Source organism: Calonectris borealis, chromosome 1, assembly GCF_964195595.1.
Source record: "Calonectris borealis chromosome 1, bCalBor7.hap1.2, whole genome shotgun sequence".
Taxonomy (NCBI): Eukaryota; Metazoa; Chordata; class Aves; order Procellariiformes; family Procellariidae; genus Calonectris; species Calonectris borealis.
Window position 1 is genome coordinate 14,569,580 of NC_134312.1, and position 27,457 is coordinate 14,597,036.

Consider the following 27,457-nt stretch of genomic DNA (forward strand, 5'->3'; position numbering starts at 1 on the left):
TGGACATTGGGGTTTTGGACAAGGTCCCAGAAGAAGAGTAGCCAGCGCGCAACACATCACCACCTCTGCTCAAAGACAGTTTAGAGTTTAAAAAAACAATTTGTACTAAGAAAACAGCCAGATGCCATTGCATTGGCTTTCCCTCGGTGATGAATGGCATGAAAGCTCCCTAACATCTGCTACCACTTGATGAAACAAAACTTACATCTCTGTGAGTGAAAAGGTCCACAGATGCTCACTGGAGTAAGGCGGGCTGCCTGAGGTTGGGGAGGGACCGGTGCTGCCAGCCCCCACCAAACCCGCATCTTTCCATCTCCGCTGGTTGAGGCAAATTCTGCAGAATCACAGCTCCGCTGTAACTCTGAAATTTTCACTCTGCATTAACTATATGTTGAAGGAAAAGCACGGCAATGAAGAACATAGGGGATCATTTCCCTGAACGAAATAAATCTGCATCTCTCAAATTTCCACGTCTGCTCTGAGCAGTTCATTTCTATTTGAGGTGGACAGCCCTGTAAATATTATTCCTTGAACAAAAAGATAATTTTAGAGACATGAAGGCTTATTTGTCTAGTTAAATGAATGCCAATTCTATCGATGCACTACAACAGGTTTTCAAGTTTAGAAGCAGAAATACCCTTTAACTGTAGACATCCAGAAGGAGCCAAGTGACAGATCTCCTCTAAGCCTTTTTTACTGAACACTGAACCAGCGAAAAGATTTCTGCTGAAAAAGAAAACTGAACAATGACTAGATGTAAAGGAAAATGTGGTCAACGTATACATCAGAAGCCACACAGCAACCGCCGGTATCATTATAGAAAACATGAGTTTGTTATGTTGGAAACGTCAGTATTGTTACCAACTGCACTTTGGTGCCTTAAAGAGCCAATTATTATTCTGTAATTTATGTTGGGAACAAACGCAAGGAGAGTGGTGAGGGTTACTTGTCTGAATCAGATCTGTTCAGTGGCCGGAAATTAAATGGTCAACTTGTCAGAAGTAGAACTGTTTGATTTTTGGTTCAGTGACCAAAATGAAAAGAAAAAGAAAGAAAAAGAGATCAGCTTGCGTTAACATAAAAGGAGAAGTACTGAGGGGCTTAGCACAAAAAAATAAATTAAAATATCAGTTAGGTCAATATGAAAATCTTCAATGAACCCAAAAAAATTAGATAAAGAATTTTGTTCAAGCAGAAAAGTCTCATTTCATTTTCTGATTATGCAGCTAACTTCTTTTTTTTCACAGTCAGTTTCACAATTAAGATGCTTTTCCAAAACAAAAATCAAAACTTTGTTTTGAAAATATCAGTAACATATTTCAAATGCTTCACTTCCCCCTGTTTTCCATTAAAACATTTACCAAATTCTACTCAAATACATTACCAGTTTTTATCCTTTGCAAAACCAGATTTTAAATGAATTCACTACAAACACGGCAATTCCAGCTGAATCAATTATAAAGTCTTGTGTCTCATGCAAGAACACTATCAACTTGAAAACCTATCTGATGGAGCATCAGTCACCAGCAAATCAACTATAATAACTGGAAAGCATAAAAATATTTGCCAGAGGTTTTTGATCTTGGTACTAACCAGAATGAGGTTCTGAAGGCTACAGACTTTTTGGGCCAGAATCAGAAGAATTGCTCTACAGAAATGCTTAACGCTGGAGTTTAGCCAGAGATCCCTTCTTTCAAATGTATTAGGAAGGTTTTTTTACAGCACTTTATAGTACTGTCTCTTTCATTTCAATACCTGGTATCCCCACAAACTGCTGCACTGCAAGGCTGGGCAGCACTTTGTTAAACCAGGATCTTTGCCTTGGCCACTTGTGCTGTTTTGTTTCTCTGTCTGGTTCTTGGTATCGATAATCATTTCATCCAGTGTCCAGATGAATGTGTCTAATTCTGGAAGGAGGGTGGTTGTTTTCTAGCAGTGCATTTCCCCTGCAAGATAGGAACACTGGAAGGTTATCGTGGCCTGGAAACCACAGCTTTTTAGCCAGAAAGATAAATATTATCTATATTTCTTGTTCTTTCCTATCTATTGTATTGTCCTGGGAAGCAGTAGGAAAAGTGGAAGGCAAACGGCAGAGACCTTGCCAAGCCCCATGACGTGATGAATGACTTCTCACATCCCAGGGCCTGACACGAAGAGAGGCCACAGAGGGTCGTGCTGCTGTTTTCAGATGTTAAAAAGGCCAATCACCTACTCATTGCTTTCATTTCTGGGGCAGGAGGAGCTCCCCCGGTGCAGGACCTGCGTGGGCAGACCCAGCTCTGCCATGAAGTATTCCTCTGCAAGAGCACCGGCAACGTACACAGAAAAACGATTTTCTGTCTCCTTGCTAACTCATTCATGAATATTCTACCAGACGGGTTGAATGCTGTGACCACGAAGTACCTCTCAGCCACAGAGAGAAGACTGTTCCCAGATTTCTCCAAGTCTTCTGGCCAGTGAGTGTTGTGTGCCCTCTCTTTTGCCTTTTCCTTCCCTCCTCTCCGCTATGACGTGCACAGCACATGGACAGACAGTAAACTTTCACGGTCTCCCCACACATTCCCAGGGAGCATCCTACATATGCTACCCATGGACAACCAGCATGCAAATCCCTTCCAGCCCAAGCCGGGGTGGGCCGGGAACTGCCTGCGGATGCGATGCGGCAGGATGAGGAGGGGGAAACAGCATCTGCTCCCAGATGCGCGCCTGTGCATGAAAGGGAGCTTGCTTGATGGATTTCCTTCTATGACTGGGGTTTTGCTTCTTTGCCAACTTTTGATCATCTAACTGCACTCTCGAAAATGGCATCGGGCGGGGGGGGAAGAGGGAAACGGTGAGGCCCCTTACACTGTGTATTTTTCACCAGCTGGACTGCTCTGTGTACAGCCACACGACGGCCAGGCGCCGGAGGGGGACAAAGGACAGCCAGCACCCAACCACCCATGGCAGCAAGGAACGATGAGCCAGGCAGTAGGAGACACAGCCACAGCCGGAGCTGCGGTTGGCAGGCAGACCCTCTTCTTGTCTTTCAGCTCTGACAGGTCATACCCATTTATTTACAAAACTATCTTTCAAGCAGACACGGGGAGGAATAAATAACTCTGGCTAGTCTGAGACAACCGTGACTTTGCTAAGCATGGTGTAAGAGCTGTTAGCATTTCATCTCGGTCTGGTTTATAACTCGATCCCCTCAGCCCGATGAGCACGGCCCTGCCTCCTGTGGGAAACAAGCAGCCACAGTCATGTGTACATGTGAGCAGATGCCACCCAGGGAAACACAGACCTTCAGCCCCTTCTGATGATTAATCTGCTCACTCTGATGAAGAAGAGCAAGGGCACTGCCAGTTCCCCCTATGCTGTATCTTGCAAAACCAAAGAGGGAAACCAGCGACCACCCTGCAGGTTTACATGTCCTAACGCTTCTGCCTCAGGAGGAGACACAGCAATAGGTTTACACACAGCTTCACAAACACTTCCAACACCTAGTGAACCCCTACACCCAAAAGGCTGGGCTTATTAATACGACTTCTCATCCACCAAACCTAAATCAGATTTAACTCCGGGCATCTCAGTCAAATACTCTGAACTGTCCCCTGGAGCTGCTCCCTCCTCTGAGTAGGCAGAGAGCAGGAGGAGAGGAGGGGACGGGGCTGGAGACACAAAGTGCCTAGAAAGGAGCAGGGAACAGCCGCCTCTGTTTTCTTCCCAGGATGAAAAAATACGGCAAGAGGGACCTTACAAAGACTGTGAAAACCAGCCTCCGCTTTGCAATAAAAGCCTTTGGGAAAGTGTCGGAACCCCTCACCTGCTCCCCTGCAACTCTCACAGGCCGCTCAGGTCCAGTCCCCCCAGACACCTCCTGCTTTCTAGACTGAGATGTTCACGTAAAGGGCATTGCCTACAGCAGGTTGTGAGGAAACACTACAAGGTAGCAGTGAGGGATGTCCTGATTCCCCAGGAAGACCAAGGACCCCACTGGTGGAGGGAGAGGAGCCTTGTGGAGTTCGCTACCGGCATGCAAAAACCACATACACCAACCAGTCTCCCCAAACAGAAAGCCATGCTGTCAGCAGCAGGACCAGGGGGAATAGCCAAAAACTACGCCAAAGGGAGTCTGGAGTGGCACAGGTGATGCTGCGGTTGGTGAGACGAAGAAAGAGCCCACAGGTGCCTCTGCCTGAAGCTAAGTTGAACCCAGTTGCCCAGGAAACCCTGTGGTTTCAGCTGCTCCAGGCGGTTGCAGGAGACAATGGCTGGGAGCCTGCGGCCCTGTGCCCGGCTGTTGGGTGCCATCTCCAGCCCCAGCCAGGACCTCTCCAGCTGCAGAAGGACAGAGTAATGCCTGGTCCTGGACTGTGGAATAAATGGGCACAAACCCTAACGCCCCTCGCAAACCCCAGTTCTCCCTCTCCAAGCAGGATGTACACGCCTCTGACATTGCCTTAAGGCAAATGCTTAGTGAGAGATATATTAAAACAAAACAGTCTTCAAAAAAACCACCTCCACGACCCTGCTCTTCCCTTTAGGAAAAGAGTAAAAAATGTGCCGCCCGTGGGAGGCATCTGAGCACTGGCGGGGGGACTTGGGAGAAGGTCCCATGGACATAGACCAGGGAGACCTCTGCCTCCATGACGCCAGCATCCCTTGGCACAGCCCAGGCTGCGCCGCGCGAACTGCGTGACACACGCTATGACTTTCATTTCCCAGGACTGACCTGAGGGGAGGGGGAATGGAGGAAGACCGCCCGCCTAACAAGAAGGCATCGTCTGACAAACTGGGAAGGTCTTTTCCACAAGCAATCTGTTCTTGGGCTTTGACAGATGTTAAAAGTTGCACTGTCAGAGTTTGGCCAATGTTTATCCCAGGGACTAGTCACAACTGGGGGGAAAAAAAGTGGGAATTACACAAATATTCCAGACACACATTTGCACTCTGTGCACCTTTCATGCCTGATGAAAAGGCAGGAAATGTTAACACAAAGAAAGGAAGCATGTTAAAAAGACTGAACCTTTCATTAGAGACTATTGAAATTCTCATAACAAGGGCCGGTATGAAAGGTTGCTTATTCTCAGAGGTAAGACAGTGCCGTTTCCTTCCCTCTCTGTGCAGCAAACACTCATGACAAATCTAAACCACAGCTGTAGGGCATGAGACACATAAAGCAAACAAAGATTGCATCTGAATCCATCTCAATCCATCACCACGCTATTATCAGATTGAAAATCATACTTCACCAGTCAATATGCAAATACTGTAGTATTGTACCATAATAAAATGCTCCAGTATCTCAAAAGCAGTGGCCTTCAAAAATCCAGATCAAGGGAACAATAAGGAAAATGAGAAATGCCGCCAGTCTGACAGTCTCGTCCTGTTCTATCTGCTGAACCAACACAGGTTTGGTGGAATAATCAATGTGGGAAACACTGGAGAAATGTATCACATGCCACCATGGCATAGTAACCTATTTATAAATCGTTTACTGGTCACCTTAGGTCTTGAAGTACAAGGTTTATATCTTGTTTTATATATATCTATTTATATCTATTAATTATTTATAAGAAAAATATCTTTTTTTTAAAATTTCTACTTAAAAGCTGTTAGTATGGACAGATTTTAGCAATGAATTCCACACATAAATTATACATATTAAAAAAAATCTCATTTAAACTCAGAAAGCAGAAAATATGTGCACAATCCCCACTGAAACAGTATTCTTGCACCCTTTCACCATTTATAGGCTTCTTTTCTTCCTTGACTTCAGTGCTGGGTGACGCTATGGGAAAGGTCCGTGCACACACGCCAGCCCCCACAGCAAGCTCTGGGCCCCGGACGGTGAACTCGCTGAGGCAGAGATCATTTTTTTAATGTATACAGACAAGCCCAGCGTACCAGACCGGTAATACCAACAATACTGTTTCTGTCCTACAGTCAGATGTCACCTGACAAATGTGGGTCATGCCGGCATGCCGTGCTGACTTTGATTTCTGTTATTTGGGGCAATCAAGTCTCCTTTGCAGGGGGGAGCAGCCCCCTGATGGGGGGAGAAAGGATTTAAGCAGAGATTACATCTCTTCTGCAAATTTGCAAGAAAGGCTCATTTAGGCCTTTGTAGACCTTCTACCTCCTTTCATCAATCCCATGCCTTACCACGTCTTTGGCTGAGCCATCTGCTGACTGCTTACTTGGCCCACAAATTAGAGTGGAAGCTGAACTCGTTGAAATTTAACATCTTCCCTCGCAAAACATGGTTTGTAAGAGGCTGTCAGCTGTGACCTTGCCTACCTTTTTCTTTTAAGGTTGGTATCCTTCATCAGTCTCTGGTCAAGAGATCTTAAAAGCACAACTTTTTAAAATTTGCAAAGACACATCACATGAACTCTGGGACCAGACAAGAACTTCAGAAATAGAGATGACCCATTGGCCAACATCAAGATTTAGAAACCCACATTCACTGAAAAACGCACTAAGTAAGGCTCAGATCTGACAAATTCAAACAGACCATCTAAAGAACAGTACTCAGAAAGCAGCCCTGCTTTTGCAAAGTTCGGTTTATGCAAGAAAATCCTAAAAACAGCAGAGCCCAGCCAGGGTGCACTCTGGGGGCTTTGGAGAATGAGGACATTTTTAGTAAATGGTGACCCCAGATGAAATTTTTATGTGTACGAAACCCTTACGCAGCTGCAAGATATTGTGAGGGACCTCAGGAGAAGACCAAGGGTCTTCCCCGTTCTTAATAACTCCCTCTCCATTGCTATCTATTGCCAGCCTCACATTTTTAATTTAAGTGTCCCTTAAGAGTTATAGGATAATCCCTGGAGCTAACTGGACTCCCATGAGCAAAAATTTCTACACACTTCTTTAATTTAAAACAAAAAATGATGGAAGTCTCCATTCTTCCAAAGATCAGAGGAGGGTGTAAGTGGATGAGATGAAAGTTTTTGAGGGAACGCCCTGCAAAAGACTCAAGAAGCTGACCTGCTTCTCAGGCTGATGTTGGAAAACATGGACCGAAATCTGCTCTTCTGTTACCAATCCACCATCATTAACATCACCTCCTGCGCACTCTTTACTTCTACCAGCTCACAAAAAGCTTTCTACACTTCAGCATAACTGGTAGAGGAAGTATCCATAACTGAGTTTCTGTGACTCTTATAATCCTGTTTATACCTCAAGCAGCATCACTACTTACTCTCCAGTTATTTTTTCTCTTCCCCTCCCTCACTTTGAACTCCAACACCTTTTTGTTTTTTAATAATTTGAACAATAAGAATTTACAATGAAAATACCCACCAGATCAAGCGGGTACCAGAAATGTAAGTAACCCTAATGAAAACAGATACTAAGTCACGATCTGTATTTCTTAAATACAGCAGTTAATAGCAAAGGTGGAATTGGCCAGACTTTAAACAACTTTTTATCAGTGCTGAAAGAGTGCATAGCTACCACTTAAAATAGTTGAAAACTTTTTTTTACAACCTATCAAAGCAATGGTTCCAGACAATATACAGTATATCCAAGAATAGTAACAGTCATTGATGGAAACTGATAACATTTGGGGACTGAAGGTTAATCTGTTCTGGGAAAAAAAAAAAGGGAACAATGGAGAGTGAAATAGAAACTCAAGTCCATTAAAGAAAACTATTTTAAGGGCAGAATTATGAGTTTTAACATCAATCATGGGAAAACAGTTCAAAGTTGTTCCTAAAAGATCTAAATTTGAAACCTTGGGAAAAAAGCACTGTTTGCAGTGACAGCAAAAACAGTTTTAAGGGATAAGAAAAAATACGGTGTAAAGGTAATCCGTTTGTATTTTTTAAACACTACAAATCTGACTGTTTTTGTGATTAAGAGCAGTGAAGACTCAACGTTCAGTGAAGTTTATCCTTTAGACCTATATTTTCTTTTTGCATTTCCAATGTACTTACCCGCCCATAAGTGATGTACATGCTTTCAGCACTGAAGGCGAGTTGACATGGATAATCAAAATTGACCGCAGATTGGAGATAAACCGAAAAGAACTTGCATAAAAAATTTCAATATATACTGTTATGGGTTTTTTCCTGAAGAAATTATATTCTGCTCTGCAGATTACAACGGAAAGCCCAGGAGAAAAACAAAGCAGGATCATTGCTATCTAACAGCAAAGCTACGAGCAAGCCGAGCGGGCCCTGACACAGCTCTCCGCACACACGACCACCACTTGGCTGGAAGGAAGCTGAGCAGGTGCCTACATTAAACCAGCGCACACTTTGTCAGTTTGCATTTGAGCAAGTGCTTAAGTGCTTTGCCAGCTCAAGGACTTAATTAAATTTGAAATAAGCTAATTCAAGGAATAAAAGTCTGCCAAAGGTAATAAAACTGTTTACCGATTTATCAAGTCAGTCCTGTATCTAAAAGAGCGTATTTATATGCAGCGTAGGTCTCATCCTATTCAATCAGTGAATGCATTTTTAAATATTTACTGATTGCAGGAATAGGGCCAAATCTGGAGTATTTTTAAGGGTTAGGGGAGAAGTGCTGAATCCCAAAGTATCTAATTTAAGTATGCCAAGTAGGGAATATTATTGCCTTCATTTTACTTACGAAACTCAGAGGCACAGGGAAATAAAGTGCCAGATCCAGTGTGTCAGAGAAGCCACTCGCAAAAGCTCCTGCACTCGCCTGGTTCCCAGGCAAGGGTCTTTTGCACCAGACACCGTTACTCTCCCGGGGTGCGGGGCAGCGCAAGGGACAGCTGGGCAAACGACGAGAGCCGGTGTCACAGCTCCACTGGCTGCACAGCGGTTTGGCTCCCACCCTGAGAGCCCAAAGAAACATCTAAACAAATTAACAGAAAGTTGTTGGCAGATTTTTTTCAATCAGAATTTCTTCTCATCCAGCCCTTGGCATATGGTTTCACTCCTCTTTGAACTCAATGCTCTTGGATGCTCCTTGGCACCTGTCCCTGCTGAATGAAGGGCCAGTAAGTGTAAAATGGGGCCTCATTGAAACTCGCACAGAGTTGGAGCAGTGTATTTTAATCTCCACCTCTGTGCCTCCACAAGACCGCCTTTAAAGTTTGATTTTTAAATCATAAATGCTCAACTGGTGCAGACTGGCATTTTCCAGTAACGTTAAACTGCACTATATAAAAGCCCAGATTGCTTCAAATTATTTCTTCAGATTGTATACTTTGCTTTTTTTCTTGTGCTATATTTAACATTGATAATTGTTATATTTAAAAATATTCAAATGAGATATTTCAAAATATCTAACTGCATAAGTGTGCTTAGCTCAAGGATATGTCTGCTGCGCCGTGCATAGCAAACAGGCAGTGCTTCTTGCCTTGTTTTAGCACAGGTGAGTGTTTAATCAACGCACAAAATTGAAAAAAATTACCATTGCAAGTTAGAAATAAGATATGAGGCTGGCTCACAGCGGGGTGTGCCTACATCTTGTGCTATGTAAACAAATTAGTTTTCCAGTTCAGTCTGTGGACTTTCCTCTGTGTTCATAAGAATTAGTATGATCCTTTGAACGCGTCCGATTCGTTTATTCTTTCTTAACATAGTGGCTTTAAAAGATACCCTGCAACGCCTGGTTGCCGCCCCCGGGGCAGATGTTGGCCTCTGGCAGCGAGGATGCTGAGGGCAGCGCAGCGCCGACACCGCCCGCTACCAGGCAGAAAAGCGCGACCACGCTGCAAATTTCAGACGGGCAGCGGGACCGACAGAGCCACCGGAGAAGGCGCAGCCTCCCGCAACTTACCGACGCGCCCGGGCGAGCCCGCCGGGCCGCCGCCGCGCACCTGAGCGGGGCTGGCGGCGAGGAGAAGCACAGGGCGGCTCCGCAGCGCGCAGCGGCTGCGCGGGGGCGCGCAGGGCCGGGGCAGCGGCGCGCAGCCGGGGCGCAGGGGCAGCAGCGGCTCCGCAAAATCTCCGGGCGCCCCGTGAGAGCGGGTAGGTAAAAAGCCCGAGGCACAGAGGTCTGTTCAAAGCCGCCGCGGTTTGCTCTGTCAGATGCAGAACAGCGACAGAAAATCCACCCTTGGCTACCTGAAAGGTCTGGCGCGCATCTGGGTCGTTTCTCTGCGGGCTGGTATTTTAAAATTCAAACCCCATTTTTAGAGGGCGGCAGGCAGAAGAGCATCCCCAGAGAAACACACCCATCCCTGCTCCTCACCCCGCAGTGCTCCCGCGCCCGCCACAAACACCGGCTGCAGGCTGGAAAGCACGGCAGCAGCGAGGAAAGGGGGCGATGCTGTTATTTATGTGCCTTAACCACATTTTTAAAAATCCAGCATTGAAAATTGTGCAAGATGGAAATAGCAGCTTTTTTTTTTTCCTCTGCAGATTTGTGGTTCAGCAGGTTGAATGCAATTTAACTGAACTGAGTCTGTATTACGGGCTGGAAGATATAGGGCTCTGAGGAAAAAATTCATTTGGTGAAGTCATATGATGTACACATGTGGTTTGTTAAAAAGGACACCGATATTTTAAAAACAAAAGTTTCATATGAATTTGGTAAAACTATATTGCTAAAGGTTATACATAGACAAAAACTTCAGGACCCCTTAGATCTCGTGAAAATGAATATTTGATGTGTTTGGGTTTTCCGTCTTTACAATTAAAAATTCAATCAGAATATTCACATGACTCAACGATTCTATGATTTACCTAAAACTTAAATTCTGAGCCAGAATATATCAAAGTCTGGAGTTTAACTCCATCTTTAGCCAGGGACCACTACACAGTATCTGTTTCTAAGCAAGGTGTTTTAAATAAATATTTATTTTTAATTTCCCTGACTTTTTAATGTTTACTGCAGAATTAGCTGTTATTATGTAGCACTGCTAAACCTCAAGCAGACACAAAGAGAGAAGGATTAGTGAATATACCTTTAAGTGGTTTTCCACGATTATGAATTTAAAAATGTTTCGCCCATGAAAGTTTTCTGTACAGAGAAATGGTGACAAGGCTGTTGAACAGCACTGTTGCCGATTTACGGGAGCACTCTGCAGCCGAAAGCAGTTTTCCACAGCAGGCAGCAGCGCACCTGCCTGCGAGGCCGCGGTCAGCCCTGGGCTGGACCCCCCGCCCGATGCATCACGAAAGTAAAGACCCCACTTGCGTGAACAACTTTGCCTACTCTATTTAATTCTCCTCAGCCTGAGCGCTTACAAAAGGCGGGTGGTTTATTATTTCTGGGCACGACCTTCCATCTTCAAAGCCACCTGTGAGCGCCTGACCCACCGCTCCCGCCCGTGGCTCCCGCGTCCCCTCCGCGGGGCGCAACAGGGCGGCTGCCCGGCCAAGGCTGCGCTGCGGCGGGGCCCGGGGTCCTTGCGAGGACGAGGACACGTTTTGGTGACCCGCGAGTGGCAGCCGCCAGCTGCGGCACCGCACCGCCGCCGAGGACAGGGGGATGCGCTCGGTGCAAGCCGGGTCCGGCAGCCACTTAAGTGGGAAAGGGACAGACTTCCACAACTTAGCAGGTTCTGGATCCGGCCCTGGGCCGGTTAAGGAGAGGGGCCTCGCAATTTTCCTCCGGCTCCGGGCTGCGCCTCGCAGGAGCCGCGCCGGGGCAGGGCGAAGCGGCGCTGCCGCGGGGCGGGGGCGGCGGTGCCTGCTCCCGAGTGGAGAGGCGGCCGGGGCAGGTGAAGACGGTCCCGCACGGCCGGGGAGCCCCCCGCAGCCCCTCGCCGGCGCTGACCCGGGGCACGGCACAGGGCCGCGCGTTTCCCCGTCCAGGGCGCCCGCCCCACCCCCTCCCCTGCGCGGCTGCGGGCCGGGGTGCCGCTCCGCGGTACGGGACCCCCCCGGGGCCGCCCGCCGCCGGGGGACGCGCAGCGCCGAGCCCGGCGGGCGCCTGCACCTACCGTGGTACTCCTGGCCGGGCACGTAGGCGGCGGGGCTGCCCGCGATGTGGAGGGCGATGAGCACCTCGCCCTGCTCGCCGTCGCCCTCCAGCTCGCCGTGGTGGGTGCAGAGGAAGAAGAAGGGCGAGAAGCGGGCGCGGGGGGCGGCCGCCCGGCCCGCCGCCAGCAGGGCACCCAGGGCAGCCAGCAGGCAGGGCCAGCCCCCGGGGACGCCCCGCCGCCGCTCCATGCTGCTGCCGCCGGCGCCGCTGGGGCATCCAGGGCACGGCGGGGCCGCCGCGCCGCTCCGCTCCGCGCGGGACGGGACGGGACGGGGCGGGACGGGGCGGGCGCTGCCCCCCGCCGCGGCCCGCGGGAGTCGGTGGGGAGGCGGCGCGGGGCGCGGAGCGGAGCGCGGCGCGGGCAGGGGCGGCCCCTCCGCGCCCGCCGAAGACTGCGCCGTCCCCGCCTGCCGCTGCCGGGGTGCGGGGCACGGAGCTGGGAGTGCGAGGGCTGGGAATAATTTATTTCCCCCGGTGTCGGGGTGGGAGGGAGGGGAAGGTCCCTCCCCTCCTCCGCCTCCTCCGCCTCCTCCGCCGCCGCCGCCCGCTCCTCCCGCTCCTCGCTCTGCGCGCCGGGGTGCGGTGCTGCCGCTGCGGAGGCGCGGGCTGCGAGCTGGGCTCTGCTCCCGCCCTTTGTCTGCCTCCGGGTCCCTGCCCCTGCCTTGCCCCTGCCCCTGCGTCCCCGCCCCAGCTTCTGCCCCGGTTTCTGCGCCTGGGTCCCAGCCCCTGCCACTGCCACTGCCCCAGCCCCTGTCCCTGCCCCTGGTCCCTCCTTGCTCCCGTGTCCCTATCCCTCGGCCCCAACCCTCGTCTCTCTGCTTCTATCCCTCTATCCATCCTTTTGCCCCATCCCTCTGTCCCTCTGTTCCAGCCACTGTCCTTTTGCCCTCTCCGTCTGTCCTTGTCCCAGCCCCTGTGCACGTGCCCCAGCCCCTGTCCTTTCACCCCTACCTCTCTGCCCCAGCCCCTGCCCCTCTGTCCCATCCCTGCCCCAGCCACAGCCCTGCCTCTGCTGTACCTGCACCCACTGCTGGGGAAAAGTGAGATTTTTACTTAAACCTTCTCCACTACCATCTTCAAAATGATACACATGCACCCCCACCCCACCGCCCCCAGAGGTGGGCCCTGCAGCTCAGGGAGGTCAGTGTGAGAGTCCATGGGGAGGGCAGGTCCCTAGGAGGGGGCTTCAGCTCCCTGACAGTGTGTGCCCAGGCCCCTCACCCCAGGAAGAGGAGCAAACCGAGTGGGGACCACAAGGGGAATAAGCAACTGAACACGAAACACTGGCAAGTAGAACAATTCATAAAAACATACATTTTTAACAAAGCAGCGCTGGCAGAGGGACCACAGCATCAGGAGACGGGAGCAAATCTACCAGGGTTTAAAGCATCCACCACGCTGCTGCTGGACCCGACCAATGCCCAGCGACAGCCCGGGTGAGCGGTAGTGACATGATGTAATTGGAAAGGAGAGCCTACCTGCCAGCATTTTTGAAGTGCAAAACTGGCACGGTCCAGGGGCTCCCTCCTGGATTGGTTTCAGTGCCAGAGGGAAAGGTTCCCTCCATGGAGGCGCGAGCCACATGGACGGCACCACGCAGCTGCCCTACGTCCGTGCAGGCTGCTTCGCTGGCCCACCTCCCACCCAGCTGACGGAGAGCCCGTGCACGGTGGCCCGGGGGACATCCTCGCCATCTGCCCCACCTGCCTTTTCCACTGGCTCTGCACCGAGCCCGAGTTCACCGCCACCAGCAAAACTTTGCTGCAGTTTCCCATCTCACTAGGGATGGAGCGAGGCCATGTCTGTCGTTGCCTTGGATGGAGAAACACATGGCGACACGATCCTGCTGTAAAGACGAAAGGGACCGGCGGTGCGCAGGATAGGGGACGGGGCAGCTCCCACCGCCGCTCCGGCTGGCGGGCGTCCCGGGCCACTGCTGTGGAAACTGAGCTCCGCAGCAGCCGCCGAGGAGTCAGTCTGGCTCCGAGGCTTCCTTTTTAGCTGGGTTATTTATTTTTCAGCTTTGGGTATTTGTTTGTTTTGGTGGCTTTTTTTAACATCTGTGCCTCCTCCATAAATTTCAATGCTTGTAAAAGTGACAGACTAGTAATATAATTTCCTCATGCCAAAATCTCATGCAGGCAAAAGCTGTGCGGGCTCACTGGCGAAACCGCTGCTAACGGGACATGTTCTCCCCCGTGTGCTCCCGCTTCCCTCCACCGAGAGCTTACCAGCGAGGCCAGGCCATGCCAGAGGGGCTTCGGCTGAGCAAACGCGCCTCGGCTCATGCCCCCTCTGCGCAGCATCCATGGCAAGTCAGCCGGTCGGTTTGGGGGGCTGCCAGATGTAGCCAACTCTCTTACTTTAAGGAAAAAGAGGTGACGGGAAAGGGGCGATGGGCTCCCACCGCTGCGGGAGGAGGGGATGCCGGCTGCCTCTGCCAGGGTGCTGCCGTACCAGTTGCCAGCAATGCCTTTTCATTTTTTTTACTCCAAGAGATAATTCCCTAAATAAGCTTGGGAGAGTGGGGGTAGCTAATCTGCTAGCAGATTTTGGGGCTCAGGCTAGTGCTCCCTGAAGTCGCTGGGATTTGGATAGGGCCCATGCTGATGAATTTTAGGCAATTTTCTTTGTTTCCAGCTGCTTAGCATCCAGAGCAGCCAGGACTGTTAGTGCAGCCAGCCCCCCCTTTCCTCTACAAGCTGTGTGTGTCACTTCCCAACGAGGGGACATTCAGTAAAGGAAAGCGAAAAAGGTAATGTCTCCACTTGGAAGCCTTGTGCCTCTCCTTAGTCACCTCCTTCCTCCATTTCTTTATCTTATGCCTGTCTTATGCCTCTCTCTCCTTTCTCCTTTGTTTCTTACTCCCTCACAAGACCTCTAACCTGTTCTTCATAGGGCAAGGCGGGGAAGTCCCACAGTCATGGCCTGCCATCTCATCCAGGCTCTGTTGGTGGGGAATCCAGCAGAGACCTTGCACCGCTGATATTCAAGGACGCAGGACTCAAAGGGACTGTTTGGGACCTCAAACCCCATTTCCTGCACCCACCAGAAATAGTGTAATAGACATTTAGTCCAGACAAGATACCTGTCTTCTCAGACCCTACCCATCTAGGTCAAAAAGTGCTTCCCAAAACTCTCCTGCACATTTCAGGCTCATCTTTGCATAGAAGAGTGATGCTAATGGTGCCCATCAGCAAAACAGGGGGACCCAGGGTATTGCAAAAACCACAAAACCCACAATTTTGCATGTTCCTACAATAGCAGGGAGACATTTGCTGGTGACGTTTGCAGGGAGCCAAGGCTGTGACCAAGCCCCGTGCATCAGAGGGAAGGAAGAAAAAGAAGCTTCCAGTCCCTGCCAATCTTTGCCTAAAGGAAAATGTCTTCCTGATCCCAGCTCCAGCACGATCTCACTCATACGAGCACGATTTACCCATAACTCACCCCAAACCTCACCTGGTCTGAAAGATTTTGTTATGACGAGGAGCACCAGCACGCCCTGCTCAGCCTCTGCCTCTGAGCAGCCTCCAGCGCGGCGGGTGAGGAGGGAGCCTCCCCCCAGGCTGTCCCCACCGGCTTGCAGGGGACCACCAGCCACGCACAGGCACGTGCTGGTCCCTGGGTAGGTTTTTGCATTGGCTTCATATCCCCTTGCTGCTCTGGATAAATACGGTACCTCGTTTTTGAAGATGAGGGGTTTATGCAAGGTCTTTGGCCACTATTTCTCATTCATCCTTCTCCCATTGACAGCAAGGCTAAGATATTATTATTAATAACAATAAACCAGCTTATTTAAGAAAAGTGACTAAGACCAACCTGCCTGTATCAAAATAAAAGCTTGTAAAAATCATAATAATCTCTATTTTCACGTTTCTCTGATCCAAGATTCTTCCTGTAAGTTACAGCTATTCCCTGCTAAAGGCAGAAAGCACCTAACGCTGCAGGACGGAGGTTACCGCGGGCTTTCACCCCTCGTGCAGTATTTTTTTAACACAGAAAACAACAGGGAGTAAATCGAGATGAGAAATGAGTAAAGACTGTTGTCTGGAATGGAGAATGCAATAGGTGGAATGTAAATAATTACTTAGGAGGTACAGGCTCCTTCCAAGCATGGGTGGTGGGGGGAAATCACAGCACAGATGGACGTGGCTGCAGTCCATATTAATTTATGGAAGTGATTATTCAGGCAGCGGAGCTGCTCACTTCATTCAGGGAGAGAGCTCACTCCCCAAAAGCAGAATTGAAAAGCACATTAACAGGCGAGTAGCTGCTTTATTAATGTGGCCACAGCAGATCATTTTGCAAGGGTCAGGGTAGGCTGGGGAAATATTAAGTAACACCAAGCAACAAGGAGCTTTGTCCGAGCTCCTTGGGTCTGGGTAAAGGCTTTCATGGAAGAATGTAGAAAAACACTCTTGTCACTGTCACCATGTGGAGAGTCCTGATGCACATCTTGTCCCTGCTTTTAAGAACTTTCTATGACAAAAATTAAGGAAACTGCCTAGACCTTCATATATAATCAGCTGCAAATAAGAGAGCTATGGAGCACCAGGTCGCAAGTACCATTTATTCATTGTGGTATAGTATGCAACATCTGAAAACAGGACAGCAAGTTGAAGCACTTTTGACTTTCTTATGCTAATAAAGACTATAAAGTGGACTTTCCAAAGTGAGGTCTTTCCACTAAGTGTGTTTATTTTCTACCCATCTGTGCAAGCACGCAGTGTTTTCTCTGTATGTGTTTCCTCTTGACCATCAGACAGACACAGAAAGCAGACCTGCTCTTTTTGCTGCTTGGAAGGTTTGCTAAAGACATATTGGTGGCTAGAGGAGAATGATGTGACGGATGTGCAGAAGAAACGACCTTTGCAGCTGATGCAAGGGACGAATTGTCCATGATCACTTCACCCTTGAAGAAGCGTTGCCGCGTTACCGGTGGCGGTGTTACCCCTGGGCCCAGCGAGCACTGTAGCTCAGGCATGTTCTTCTCGTTCTGAGACATAAGGGATGAGTTTTACTGTGCAGCAGCTGGTCTGGAGGTGGGGAACGCAAGGTATTCAGCAAATACTCGCACTGAAACAGCAGCACACAACCAGATTGAGTTACTCTGGGCCAGTGTCCCATCCCATCCTATCCCATCCCATCCCATCCCATCCTATCCCATCCGTTCTTGTCCCAGACGTAGACTGCAGGCTGGAAAGCCCTTCCTCAGTCATCCCAAGGTGTACAGGGTCTCTTCACAATCACAGTCAGGGAGATAAATGGGGAGGATGGGTCTGGCCATGCTAAAGTGAGATGAACCTGTGTCTCTTGGGGCTATCAGCAAAGTTGAAGCTTCAGTGTCAGTGAAGTTTGGCTTCAGCAAAGTTGAAGCATCTGCCCTGCGCATGCTGGACAAGAAAGTCAGAAGCAATTAGTAGCTAATCGATCTCGCCTCTTCTTCCAAAACAAAGTCTTCTGTTCATGAAGCCTCCTTGTTTTCTTCTCCTATTTATGCAGGGACTTACCAGAGAGGCCTGGCGCTCCGGAGCGGCCTTGGCCATGCCAAACAACCCTTTGGGATGAATCCCTTTTTTGTGCACAGGACTTGTCACAGTCGGATAATAATGCAGCCTTGCCTTGCCAGTTACATGAACTTTGCTCTTAAGTAGAGCCCAAGTCATTTCTAAACAAAGGCCTAAATGTGAAATGATAGGCAACTTCCATGCCTATGTTATTACGAGATTTTAATTTTTCTAGGGTAGGAACAATAGCAGCTGTTTGGCTGCTCCATTTTCCAGTGGGCTGGTACAATATGCATCTTCTGTAAACTGACATCTCATGATTTCGTCTGAAAATAGAGTATTTAACTGTACACATTTTTCTCTCTCTTGTATTGCATTTTGTTCAGATGGATTTAAACTTGTATTTCTTTATTGCTTATTAACTTTAATGAGGTATGAATATAAAAGAGAATATTAAAAGACTTTCCTTTTTTCAGAAAGGCATTTCTTTACAAACACTGTTGATGCTATCAAATAGGTGAGCCTAAACCCTTAAATTTACTATTGGTCTTGTAGCCATTAAAAAAGAATATAAGATTAAAAAAACTCCAAACCAGGGAACAAGTATTAACAACTTCCTATTGTTTGGCTTAATAACAGAATTTAAGGGTGAATACTTTCAAAGGGTGGAAAGTTTTTATGCTTTGGTGCCTTATATATTTTATTTTTATGAAATTGCTTTAAAGATTCAAATCTCCTACAGCAAATAAACTATGCTTATGCTTAGAAAAGAAGGTAGTGGAAGGGACTTAAAATTATGCTGAATATCTATTATGCATAAAAATTGCTGAAGACAAATACACAACAGTCATTACGGTTCTTGCTTTTATATGTTCCTAATTTGATGAGCTTTCCTTTAATGTACAATTTTGGATGCAACACAGGCATAAGAATATACTTTTTTCTGTTTCTGAGCCACTGTGCTGCTGTGCCCTGTTAGCACCGCATGAGGAGTTACCTAAGTATATGTAAGGAAATTCCGCTTTGGAATTCTGGTTATTTACAATTCTAATATTCAATCTTGTTTTGCAAATCTGATTTTCAACGTACTTTAAACAAACATGTCTTATATAAAGAGGCGTCTCCCGCAACACGTATTCATGCCCATGGCTATTGTTTCCTACTATCCATTTGCTGCTCTGGATTTCCATGAAGAAATGCTGGGTATTTACCCATGTTACATCTGCATACTCAGGTTTCCAAGGCTTTCATTAACTTGCAAATATTTATCGTGGGTAGCCTTTATCTGAAGAATTTTTTAAATGTCAGTGGCCACAAAAGAAACGCTTAGTCCATTTTACAACCTAATTTATCTCTCCACTTCGCTATTCTAGCTTGAATAACCCCAAGGACCCAAGGTACACCGGGCTAACAGGCCAGGACAGTTTTAACAGTTTACTTTGTGAAGGAAAGCGGGATGTAAATCCTGAGGAAGTCTATAAAAGATATTCCTTCTGTTTTATTTAATGATCACTAAACTTTCAGAGACCTGGAAAAGGTATTCCTTTTTTTTTATTTAACTATTGCTAAACCTGCAGAGACGTGGAAATACATTTTACTGCAGGTTTTGAGGGCTTTCTCTTATCATCTCTGCATTTAAAACATATCTAAAATATACAATTAGTGTGATTTAATGTCAGTGGACCTGTGTGTGGAGATCCAAGATTCAACACCTTTATCTAAGGCGCACAACTGCAGCCCGCGGGGTTGCAAGCATTTTGCAAGGATCTATTTTGTTTGCCTACTGCCTACCGCAAGAACTTTCTAGCTGCGGGTGCAAATACTATCTAAGCAAAAACTGAATGGCAGTTGCATCAAAGCTATTTAAAATACCCACAAAAAAATTTATGCAAACCCTGAGGATAAGCCGGGAGCCCCACTGACGGGCTGGGGCGCGCGGGAGGAGGGTGTCCCCGGGCAGCGACCAGGCTGCAGCACCCGTCCAGCCGCCCCCACGCTCCCTGACCCGCAGCCCAGCGCAGGACACGCACAGGGGTGTCAGAGCTCGTAACTTATGTGAGACCCGGTCACCAGGGCCACCGAATGCTCAGATTCGTTTTTCAGCCCATCAACATAGGGGTTAATGTGTTGGCCGCCCTCATGAATTGAGTCACGGCATTTATGCACTGAACTAAATTTCTTTTTTTTTCCTTTTTCTTTTTTCTTTCTTTTTCTTCTTTTTTTCCTCCCCTTTTTTTTTTTTTTCTTTTTTCTGGTGGTTAAACAGCATCTTTTGAAGTAGGAGTGGGAGCGGGAGCCTGGCTCTGGCTTTTGACACGAGCGGGCTCCCCACGGCAGCCTGGCAGCAGAAACTGGCTGGGCACCAGGCGGGGGCAAGGCAGGGGGTGGAGGTAAGGGTGCTTTGCACAGCCTGGGGGACGGTTACGGAGTGCGAAGGGACGATGCGTGTGTGCCCTCCCAGGGCCCGGCGGTCTGTGAGTGGCTTGGCATGTGCCGGGGGCCGCCGGGCATCACCAGCAATCAGCCCAACCCGCGGAGGTGCACGCCGGGCAAAAAGCCACCTCTGTCACAGCTTCAGGGACCCTTAAACCCGGACACACGTGGGCCCGAGCCTGAAGGTAACGGTACATGGGTGTAATGATACAGGTGATGTGGAAAGGCTGACGTGGTGATGAAAAAATGGGAACAGAAAACAAACTGGTGGTAACTTCTTTCTTCTTCCCAGCACTCTTCACTTATTGAAAATACCTCATCACAGCCTTGCATCCCCAGAGCTGCACAGTCTACTTTTATTTAATTTCATCTGCTTGTAAATTGTCAAAGTAGTTGTTTTTCAGTGCAAGCCCTATTCAAGAAATACATCAGGACCATAAAACACGGGGCAAGCATACAATGACCATGTGAATGCAGTAAGGAAGTTAGGAATGGTACCTCCACTCCAGTTTTGACCCACAAAATGACTTTTTCAACAAAAATAACACCGCTTGGAAAATCAGACTCATAGGTTAATTTAAAAAAATCTTCATTCGTATTAGCAGCGAAGCAAAGCATTAAGATAAGCCAGAATATTATAGAATAAGTAGATATTTTTCACTACTCCAAATCCTCCACCAGAAATCTAAAATTCATCACTTATGAGTCAAATATTCCTCGCAGCTCCCTTTAAGAAGGTCACTGAGAAATTGCCCAGAGTGGTTGTCAGTGAGAATCTCTTGTATAATATAAAGTATAAATGAGACCACAGCATTTTTATCCTTTAGAAGAATCATGGTTATACCGCTAAGGAGCGATCCGGCCATTGGGAGAAAACTGTCCCTGGCTTCTCTTAGGGAAATCTGTCCTTCCATGTCTCAGTGTCATCAATTTTAACGTGAGACTGTACCAACCAGCCCAGGACGGGCAGCGGGCTCAGGGTGGACTGGGCAAGGTTAGATACTGATTGAAGTGCTACTAATCTCCCTTTACATTAACGATGTTAAGTGCTCTTAGTAAAAAAGGAGTCTGCTTCACCAGCTTTTAAGTGAAAAGGTGCTCCTGACATCGTCCCAACGCCCGCTAAGGTGGATCATAGGGCTCCACCAGGGAAGCTTCACTCCAGTTCAGGGCTTTCTGGCCAGGCTACAACCTCATTTTATAAGGTCTTAAAGATTTCCAGTGCCAGAAACTCTATTGCTCTCTCTTCAGGATGATGTAAAGGCACTTTTTTAACTATTTGACCCATACCAAATATTGTAATTTTTAATACAATTTTCTTTCCCTTCCCCATGTTGGACTTTGCCCCACCAGTGCTAGATATCAGAGCCGAGTCACAGCAGAGTTATCTCCCCATGAAGGCACAACAGTTGTGAAGAAGTGTCCTCTTATCCATCTCTTCAATAAGCTGAGCAGATTGACCTCTGTAAATCCCAGTGAGTCCCTGCTCAGCCCTCCATGGGTGGTAACCCCTCGAGAAGCACTCCCTAGAGAGCGGTATCCCCATCAGACGCGGGTTCCTCCCATTTCTTGCATGACACGATGCACAAGGGTGTGAAAAGACACCACGCTCATAAAACTGAACAGGCTCTTGGAGAGCTGCCTCAGAGGGGAGGAGATGAACCTGTGAAACTGGCGCCTTAAAATATGCTGCTGGGTCATCATGTATTGACTCGTAACAGGTTTAAAGATTTCTGATGGGTGTTTATAGAATCTGAACAAATCCCAGGGTGTACCTGTAAATCCCTGCTCATCTTTGCATTTCTTCTGTTTTCTCAAAGTTCGTCTGAAGCCCGCCAGGATGACCCATCCCTGCACAGGGGACCTCAGTAGCTCCAGTTCAGCCCCATTGCTTAGCTTCACGTACCCACATAGAACTTCTGCCAGTCAATGTGCCAGCCCTGGATTGCCTTTTCCATGGTAGCTCCTTCTACAGTAAAAACACATGACCATCCTCGATGCCTGTGCATCCCTGCAGCACCTGGCCTGTTGGCAAGGGGGTAGCTGGCAAAGCAATGCCTATGAACACCCATACCCACTACTTTTCCCCAAAAGACATGGCAGAAGACACACAGTTGGCTGGCGGACCCCAGTATATGCCCACCATGACCAGTGGTGAGGGGCAGCCCCTCTGCTCCACTCCCTTGCAGAGCCACGATGCTGCTGGGTTCCTGCTGCCCTGGGAGGTCTCCCACTGCCCTCAGGGGTCTGCAGGGCCATGGGAGGAGAACCCCAAGTGTCTCCCCAGGTGAGGCGAGCAGAGAAGTTGCTCCCGACTTTGGTTTGCCCACTAAATGTCAGTGCTTCAAACCCCATCCTTCCTGCCCCTTGGGAAGAGGGAGCCTGAGCCACCGGAGGAAAGCCCCTGTCTGCCCCTGGCCCGTGTGATGGTACCGTCACGGTGGCTGACATACCACGATCGTCTCCCTGGGACGCTTCAGCTATTTGGAAGAAATTCTCTGGGGTTTGGACTTTTTCCTTTCCAAAATCCTTTCTGGAAGGGCGTGTGCCACAAGATCTTGCACGTGCCACCGGCTCCTGTCCCTAAGGAGGGGGCGGGTGGTGTCTCCAAAGTGACCTGGGGAGACTGGAGTTCACAGCTTAGTAACTTAAATATCCTCCACCTCCTGCTCTCAGGCGGGGCTGGGATCGTTGTCTCTGCTGCTCCATGGTCACAACACGGCTTTATCAGCTGTCGCAGGGGGCTCCGAGCACGGCTGCTGGCAACACTATCTGGCTAATTTCTTGGCCTTCCCCTTGCTCCCCCTTCCAATAAGATAAGCGTTATCTTCGTTGGCTGTACACACAGACTCAATTCCTCACCGCAGAGCTGGGAATCCTGGGTTTCCAGGCACGGGCGCTGCTCCCACAGCGCTGCAGGTGCGGCTGCGCGGGCAGCCCTGCCCCGGGGCTGCTGGTGGGCTCCGCTCCGGGACCGGCCCTGCCCGTCCACCTCGCCGTCCCCCTCGCCGAACGGCCAGCCACAGCTTTTTGCACCCAGGGGCTGGGTGAGAGGGCAATGGCCATCCAACCTGGTGACTCCCAACGGGCTTTTTATTGAAGGGGAAGGTGCTGCAGAGGTACCACCACTACCGCGATCAAGTGTGAGATCACCGCAGCTCTGGTTTGCAGGAGGAGGTGGCTGCAGCCTGTAGCTGCCTTTGCCTTCGCCCTGCCACGGCAGCACGTCTGCTGCTCTCCTGCAGCTGAACACCCATGTCCCACCTCCAGCGACCCAGGGAGCAGGCCGGGGAGTGTTTGCTCGGTGGGGTCGGAGTGGCTGCGTCCACCCGCCAGCAGCCTGGCTCAAAATCAAAGGATGTTTGTCAAATCTTCTAGGAGCCTTGAATAGAAGAAGATATAGAAATGCAAAGCATGTTTTTTGTTTTTTGTTTTTTTTTCTTTGGCAAATGGCCTAGAAAAGTAACAAAAAGAGACAGAAATGCCAAAAAGTAAACCACCTACTGTTGTCTCCTGGAGATAAACCAGAACATTGTTCCAAGCAGCAGAATGCTGCTGTCATTTCTCCTGGAAGTGAAGAGAGCGTCACCCAGTCCTGGGGAGGGGTCGGAGGAGAGAGAAGGAGAAACGAGTGCTTCAAATGAACCTCTGAAAAGGAAGTCAAGGTAGTGCCTTTAAATGTGTTTGGCACGGAGCAAAATAACATGCGATGTCACGTATTTAGAAAAATCGTTGCTGCGGGAGGTTAATGCGGCTTCAGAGACACTTGCGACATTCAGTGGGTTACAATAGTTTGTTGTGGATTATTATGACTCCCACTCCTGAGGAAAGATCTTCTGGGCATGAGTCATGGGGACCCTGCCCGGCTGTGTTGTTCTGTCCCATGGCACCCTATTGTCTATTATATTTTCTTTTCCCCACACCAAAAATGCAGACTTTCAAGTATATGATTCCTGACATTCAACACATGCAGCAAGGACTGAACCACAAGGGCTGCAGTTTGCTCCTGCGCTTTTTGCCATTTTAATTCTTTTGACCATAAGCTGCATAATAGCAGCTTTTAAGCAAGATGCCTCTGTTTGATTTAGTATTATTTTGTGTTTACTAAGCCAAGCCCCATCGCTATTTAAATTAACATCAGGCTCAGAAAGGGTTGACCTTTCATGTGGGTAATAGCGATGTTACAATATTCGTTTTCTCCCTCTTTCCAAGATTATTGGCCAACAAAACATAATCTTGGGGCAAGAAGCGCAGAAAGTGCCCGTGGGCTCTGGCAGAGCAGCTTAAGCACGTCCTGCAGGAGCAGCTCCAGTGGCTCCTGCCCTGCCCCGTCCCCGTGCTGCTGCTACCGTCCCTCCGAGCTCCAAACCAGAGCTGATTCAGCACCTATATCTTTGCTGCTCCACCCTTGTGCTTCAACTTGAGCTGACTGGGGCAGATACGTTCTGTTGCTGACACCATTAGAGCAGCAGTAACCTCTGGCAGGCAGGTGGGAGACAGCTCCATCTTCAACCGCTGTCGCTGTTTGCTTCACTGCCCATGAGCCGAAGCCCTGAGGAGCTGAAGCTCCATTTGCAGCTGGAGCAAGCTGTGGAAAGTCAGCAATTCACCTTTCTCATATTCTTTGGGGATAAAACAATGAAAGCAACAACAGATTTAATATAGCAATGTGCTAAGGGAGCTGGATTTTGGAAATCACATATGCAATAACTCACTGGCCAGTACCAGGAACGACTGATGGCATCTTTACTCACCACAGTCAGCTCAGTTAAATTCCCTTAATGGCTACTTCCCAGCCACAATCACCACTTTATTTCTGAACATTTTCACGCACTTCACCCACTGAGAGGACGTTACCCGGCCGCCTTCACGCTGCTGGGGAGAGGATGCTCCCAGGTGGCAGAGGAGTGCTGTATCTCATTCCTGCCCTCCGTTACAGTGACACGCATAACGAAACCACTGATGAATTGTATTCTTCCTGCAGGCTACTGGGTCTGTGAAGAATGAAAGTAAAAGTACGTTTTCATAACTCCAGGTGCTTAAGGAAAGTAATAAATAACAGCAATGCTGTGGCTGTGCATAGACTCTGTACCCAGGGACAAAGTATTTCTCAAATGCGGGTAAGAAATGTTATTCATATTTTATACAAAGGGGAACTTACAACCCAGCCAATAGATAATATTTTTCCTTCTATGTGCTCAATGTATTGGAACAAAAGCTATTTTAATAATATTACATTTGGCACAGCTCTGCATCATGCACTCCCGTGTGCGGCTCCAAAGCTGTTTGCTGCTGCAGGTGACGACTGCTGTGAGCGAAATTTCTGGGCTCAGGACTACGACTGGAGACACTCACATCAATGCTCTTGTACACTGGTATGTCCATGTCCTAATAAAATTATTTACTGGGTGAGTAAGGCATCCAGCCGCTATGTAGGCTGAAACGCTGGGACTGCGCACTCCAAGCAGGACCGGGGTTGTTGGGCCATGACTTGCGGCAGCACACGGCCTTTGCCTTCCCACTACCCACTGACCTAAATATCTGCTTGTGAAGCAAGGTGATGGGGAGCATCAGCCCCCAGAAATGTGTGTGCAGCCTTTGGGGCTGGGGCAGGTTGGCTCAGGGCGTGCTCAAAGGAGACCACGTGCGGGGTGAGCTGGTGACCCGCTGGCCGGTGCGGGAAACTGGAGGCTGCGGGAGAAACAGGAGGGGATGACTTTGTTCTTTGTTTGAAATAGTGTTTTTCCCACTCTGATTAAACTGCACTGCAGCTCATTAACTATTCAGGTGTTGTCTGCATCTTTAGAGAAGGAAACGTGACATGACAGACTATTTAACAAGTTCATTTTGAGCACAAAATGTGTTTAAGGCAGGAAAAAAATATTACTTCATGCAAAACTTGGGTCGGTGTAATTGCAGGTCTGACTGCTTCAAAGATGAAAAGCCTCTCTTAATTCAAGGCAAATGTAGCAGAAATAATGGTTAGAAAAGAGGTGCAGGTAGGTACACACCAGGGAGTGCAATTTTAATATCCTGAGTACAAGATTTTTTAAGTCTTTGGCTGACCCTGTGTTAACCCCCTTGGTTACATTTCATCTGCCGCATTCATCTCTGTCGGTTTCTTCCCCCCTGCCCCCGCAATCTGTTTGCCGGGGTTTGCTCGTGTTTCCCCTCAGGGCTGGTGCTCTTGCCCCGGCCCATGCCTCCTCGGAGGCCCAGCACTGACCCTGCGAACGCCGCGGGACGAGGTCTGGCTTAATCCTCCACAGGCAAAACCACGCGTGGCTCCTCCAGAACCTGCCAGCGCGGGCACATCTTTGGCATCAGGAAGACACACTGAGTGGTCCAGCCCCTGGACACCTGCTCTTGAGACAGGAGTCTCACCTGCAATGAGACTCATTAATCAAGAAGGCAGCGGGTAATTGCCGACAAGCTCTGAAGTTCAGGGCAGATCCATACCCAATGCTCCAGTCATGACTCGCTGTGGGGTCAGAGAGCTCCCAGGTCCAGGGTCTATCCTGGCCACATCCCAGTCCTGCTCCAGGGTGAAGCATCTTGGACCCCACCAGGCTGGCCCAAGTTTCTGCAGGAGCCAGAAGCCCACCGTGAGGTGCTCTCACCACCTCTAGCTCTCAGACCTGCCCTGCCATTTGAATACGGACCCCAGCACCGTGCTGTGCCCGGTGCTCTGCAGGCTGGGTGGCAGGGGTGCGTATTCCAACACAGAAACCTTTGCTCAAAAAGCAATGTATCCAAAAGGTCTTATGAGGGGGTAATAACTGGAAGGGACGTGGGCTGGGGCTCCCAGACACTGTGTGCTGAAACACCTCAGTTTGTGCTTTTCCTGTCAAGGGTTTTAAGCCTGGGACTCCACAGGAGCGGGCCACCCGCATCGGCACCGAATCGTGGAGCAGGCGGGAGAACTCCGGCTCTGCTGATCTTTTCTGAATTTTGACCTACATCCCTGCGGGGCAGCCGCCAGGACGGGTGGGCTTCGGGAGGGGAGCGGGGAGGAAAGGCACAGCTCACCCGGGAATTCAGATAACCTCGACCACCCGTTACCCTCCCGTCTTTGCTCGGCGGCCCCAGAACACCACCGTTAAGCGTGGTCGAACCAAGAGCTGCTGCCCAGGCTGGGTCTCGGCAGCCTGCTCGGCTCCTCCTCGGGCTGCGCTCGCTCGTCTGCCGCGCTCCGCAGAGGGGCCCTGAGCACCCCACGAACTCCGGCAGAAACTTATTGAGAAGTTGAAAACCTGCTGATTAGCTGTAATATTCCTTGTTGGAGGCACTGGATTTCGTGCTGTTTACTAAGTCTCACGTACCTCCTGATTCAATGTTTTGTAAATTTAGCTCTCTCCAGCTTCAGCTGATGTGTGGATGCAGACGCTCTCGGATGCTATTTATTCCACAAGTGAGAAATGAGTTGATAATTTATGGGTTGTAAACCCAAAGTTGTACAGGTTTTTACCTCAGGGAGAGAATAAATACATGTCTCATTTCAACACACTTTAGACAACGTGCTCCTTTTTAATGGCTTCCTTTGATTTTACTCTGAAATATGTAGACACTTCCTCCTAGGATTCTCATATGGAAGCTTCATGCTGTTCTGTCAGGTTGCA

At 49.0% G+C, this 27,457-nt stretch overlaps 1 protein-coding gene and 2 long non-coding RNA genes across 4 annotated transcripts in view; 1 reads left to right on the top strand and 2 right to left on the bottom strand.

Moving 5' to 3' along the window:
* Positions 1-12,086, bottom strand: part of RELN (reelin) — a 299,055-nt gene extending 286,969 nt beyond the window's left edge. The window contains exon 1 of the mRNA XM_075144890.1: positions 11,858-12,086. Within this exon, the coding sequence (XP_075000991.1) occupies positions 11,858-12,086 (229 nt within the window). The remainder of the gene's footprint in view (positions 1-11,857) is intronic.
* Positions 12,087-16,454: 4,368 nt separating this feature from the next.
* LOC142080072 (uncharacterized) lies at positions 16,455-22,571 on the bottom strand. Of its 2 annotated transcripts, none has more exons than XR_012672857.1 (2): positions 22,292-22,571; positions 16,455-21,807 (listed from the first exon to the last, which is right to left on the bottom strand). It is a non-coding gene; the product is annotated as an uncharacterized LOC142080072 (long non-coding RNA). The 2 variants fall into 2 exon arrangements; XR_012672859.1 differs by having other exon boundaries at positions 22,272-22,571.
* Positions 22,572-23,213: 642 nt separating this feature from the next.
* Positions 23,214-27,396, top strand: LOC142080067 (uncharacterized). Its single transcript, XR_012672856.1, has 5 exons — positions 23,214-23,503; positions 24,823-24,958; positions 25,086-25,213; positions 25,758-26,256; positions 26,691-27,396. It is a non-coding gene; the product is annotated as an uncharacterized LOC142080067 (long non-coding RNA).
* The last annotated feature ends 61 nt before the right edge of the window (positions 27,397-27,457 follow it).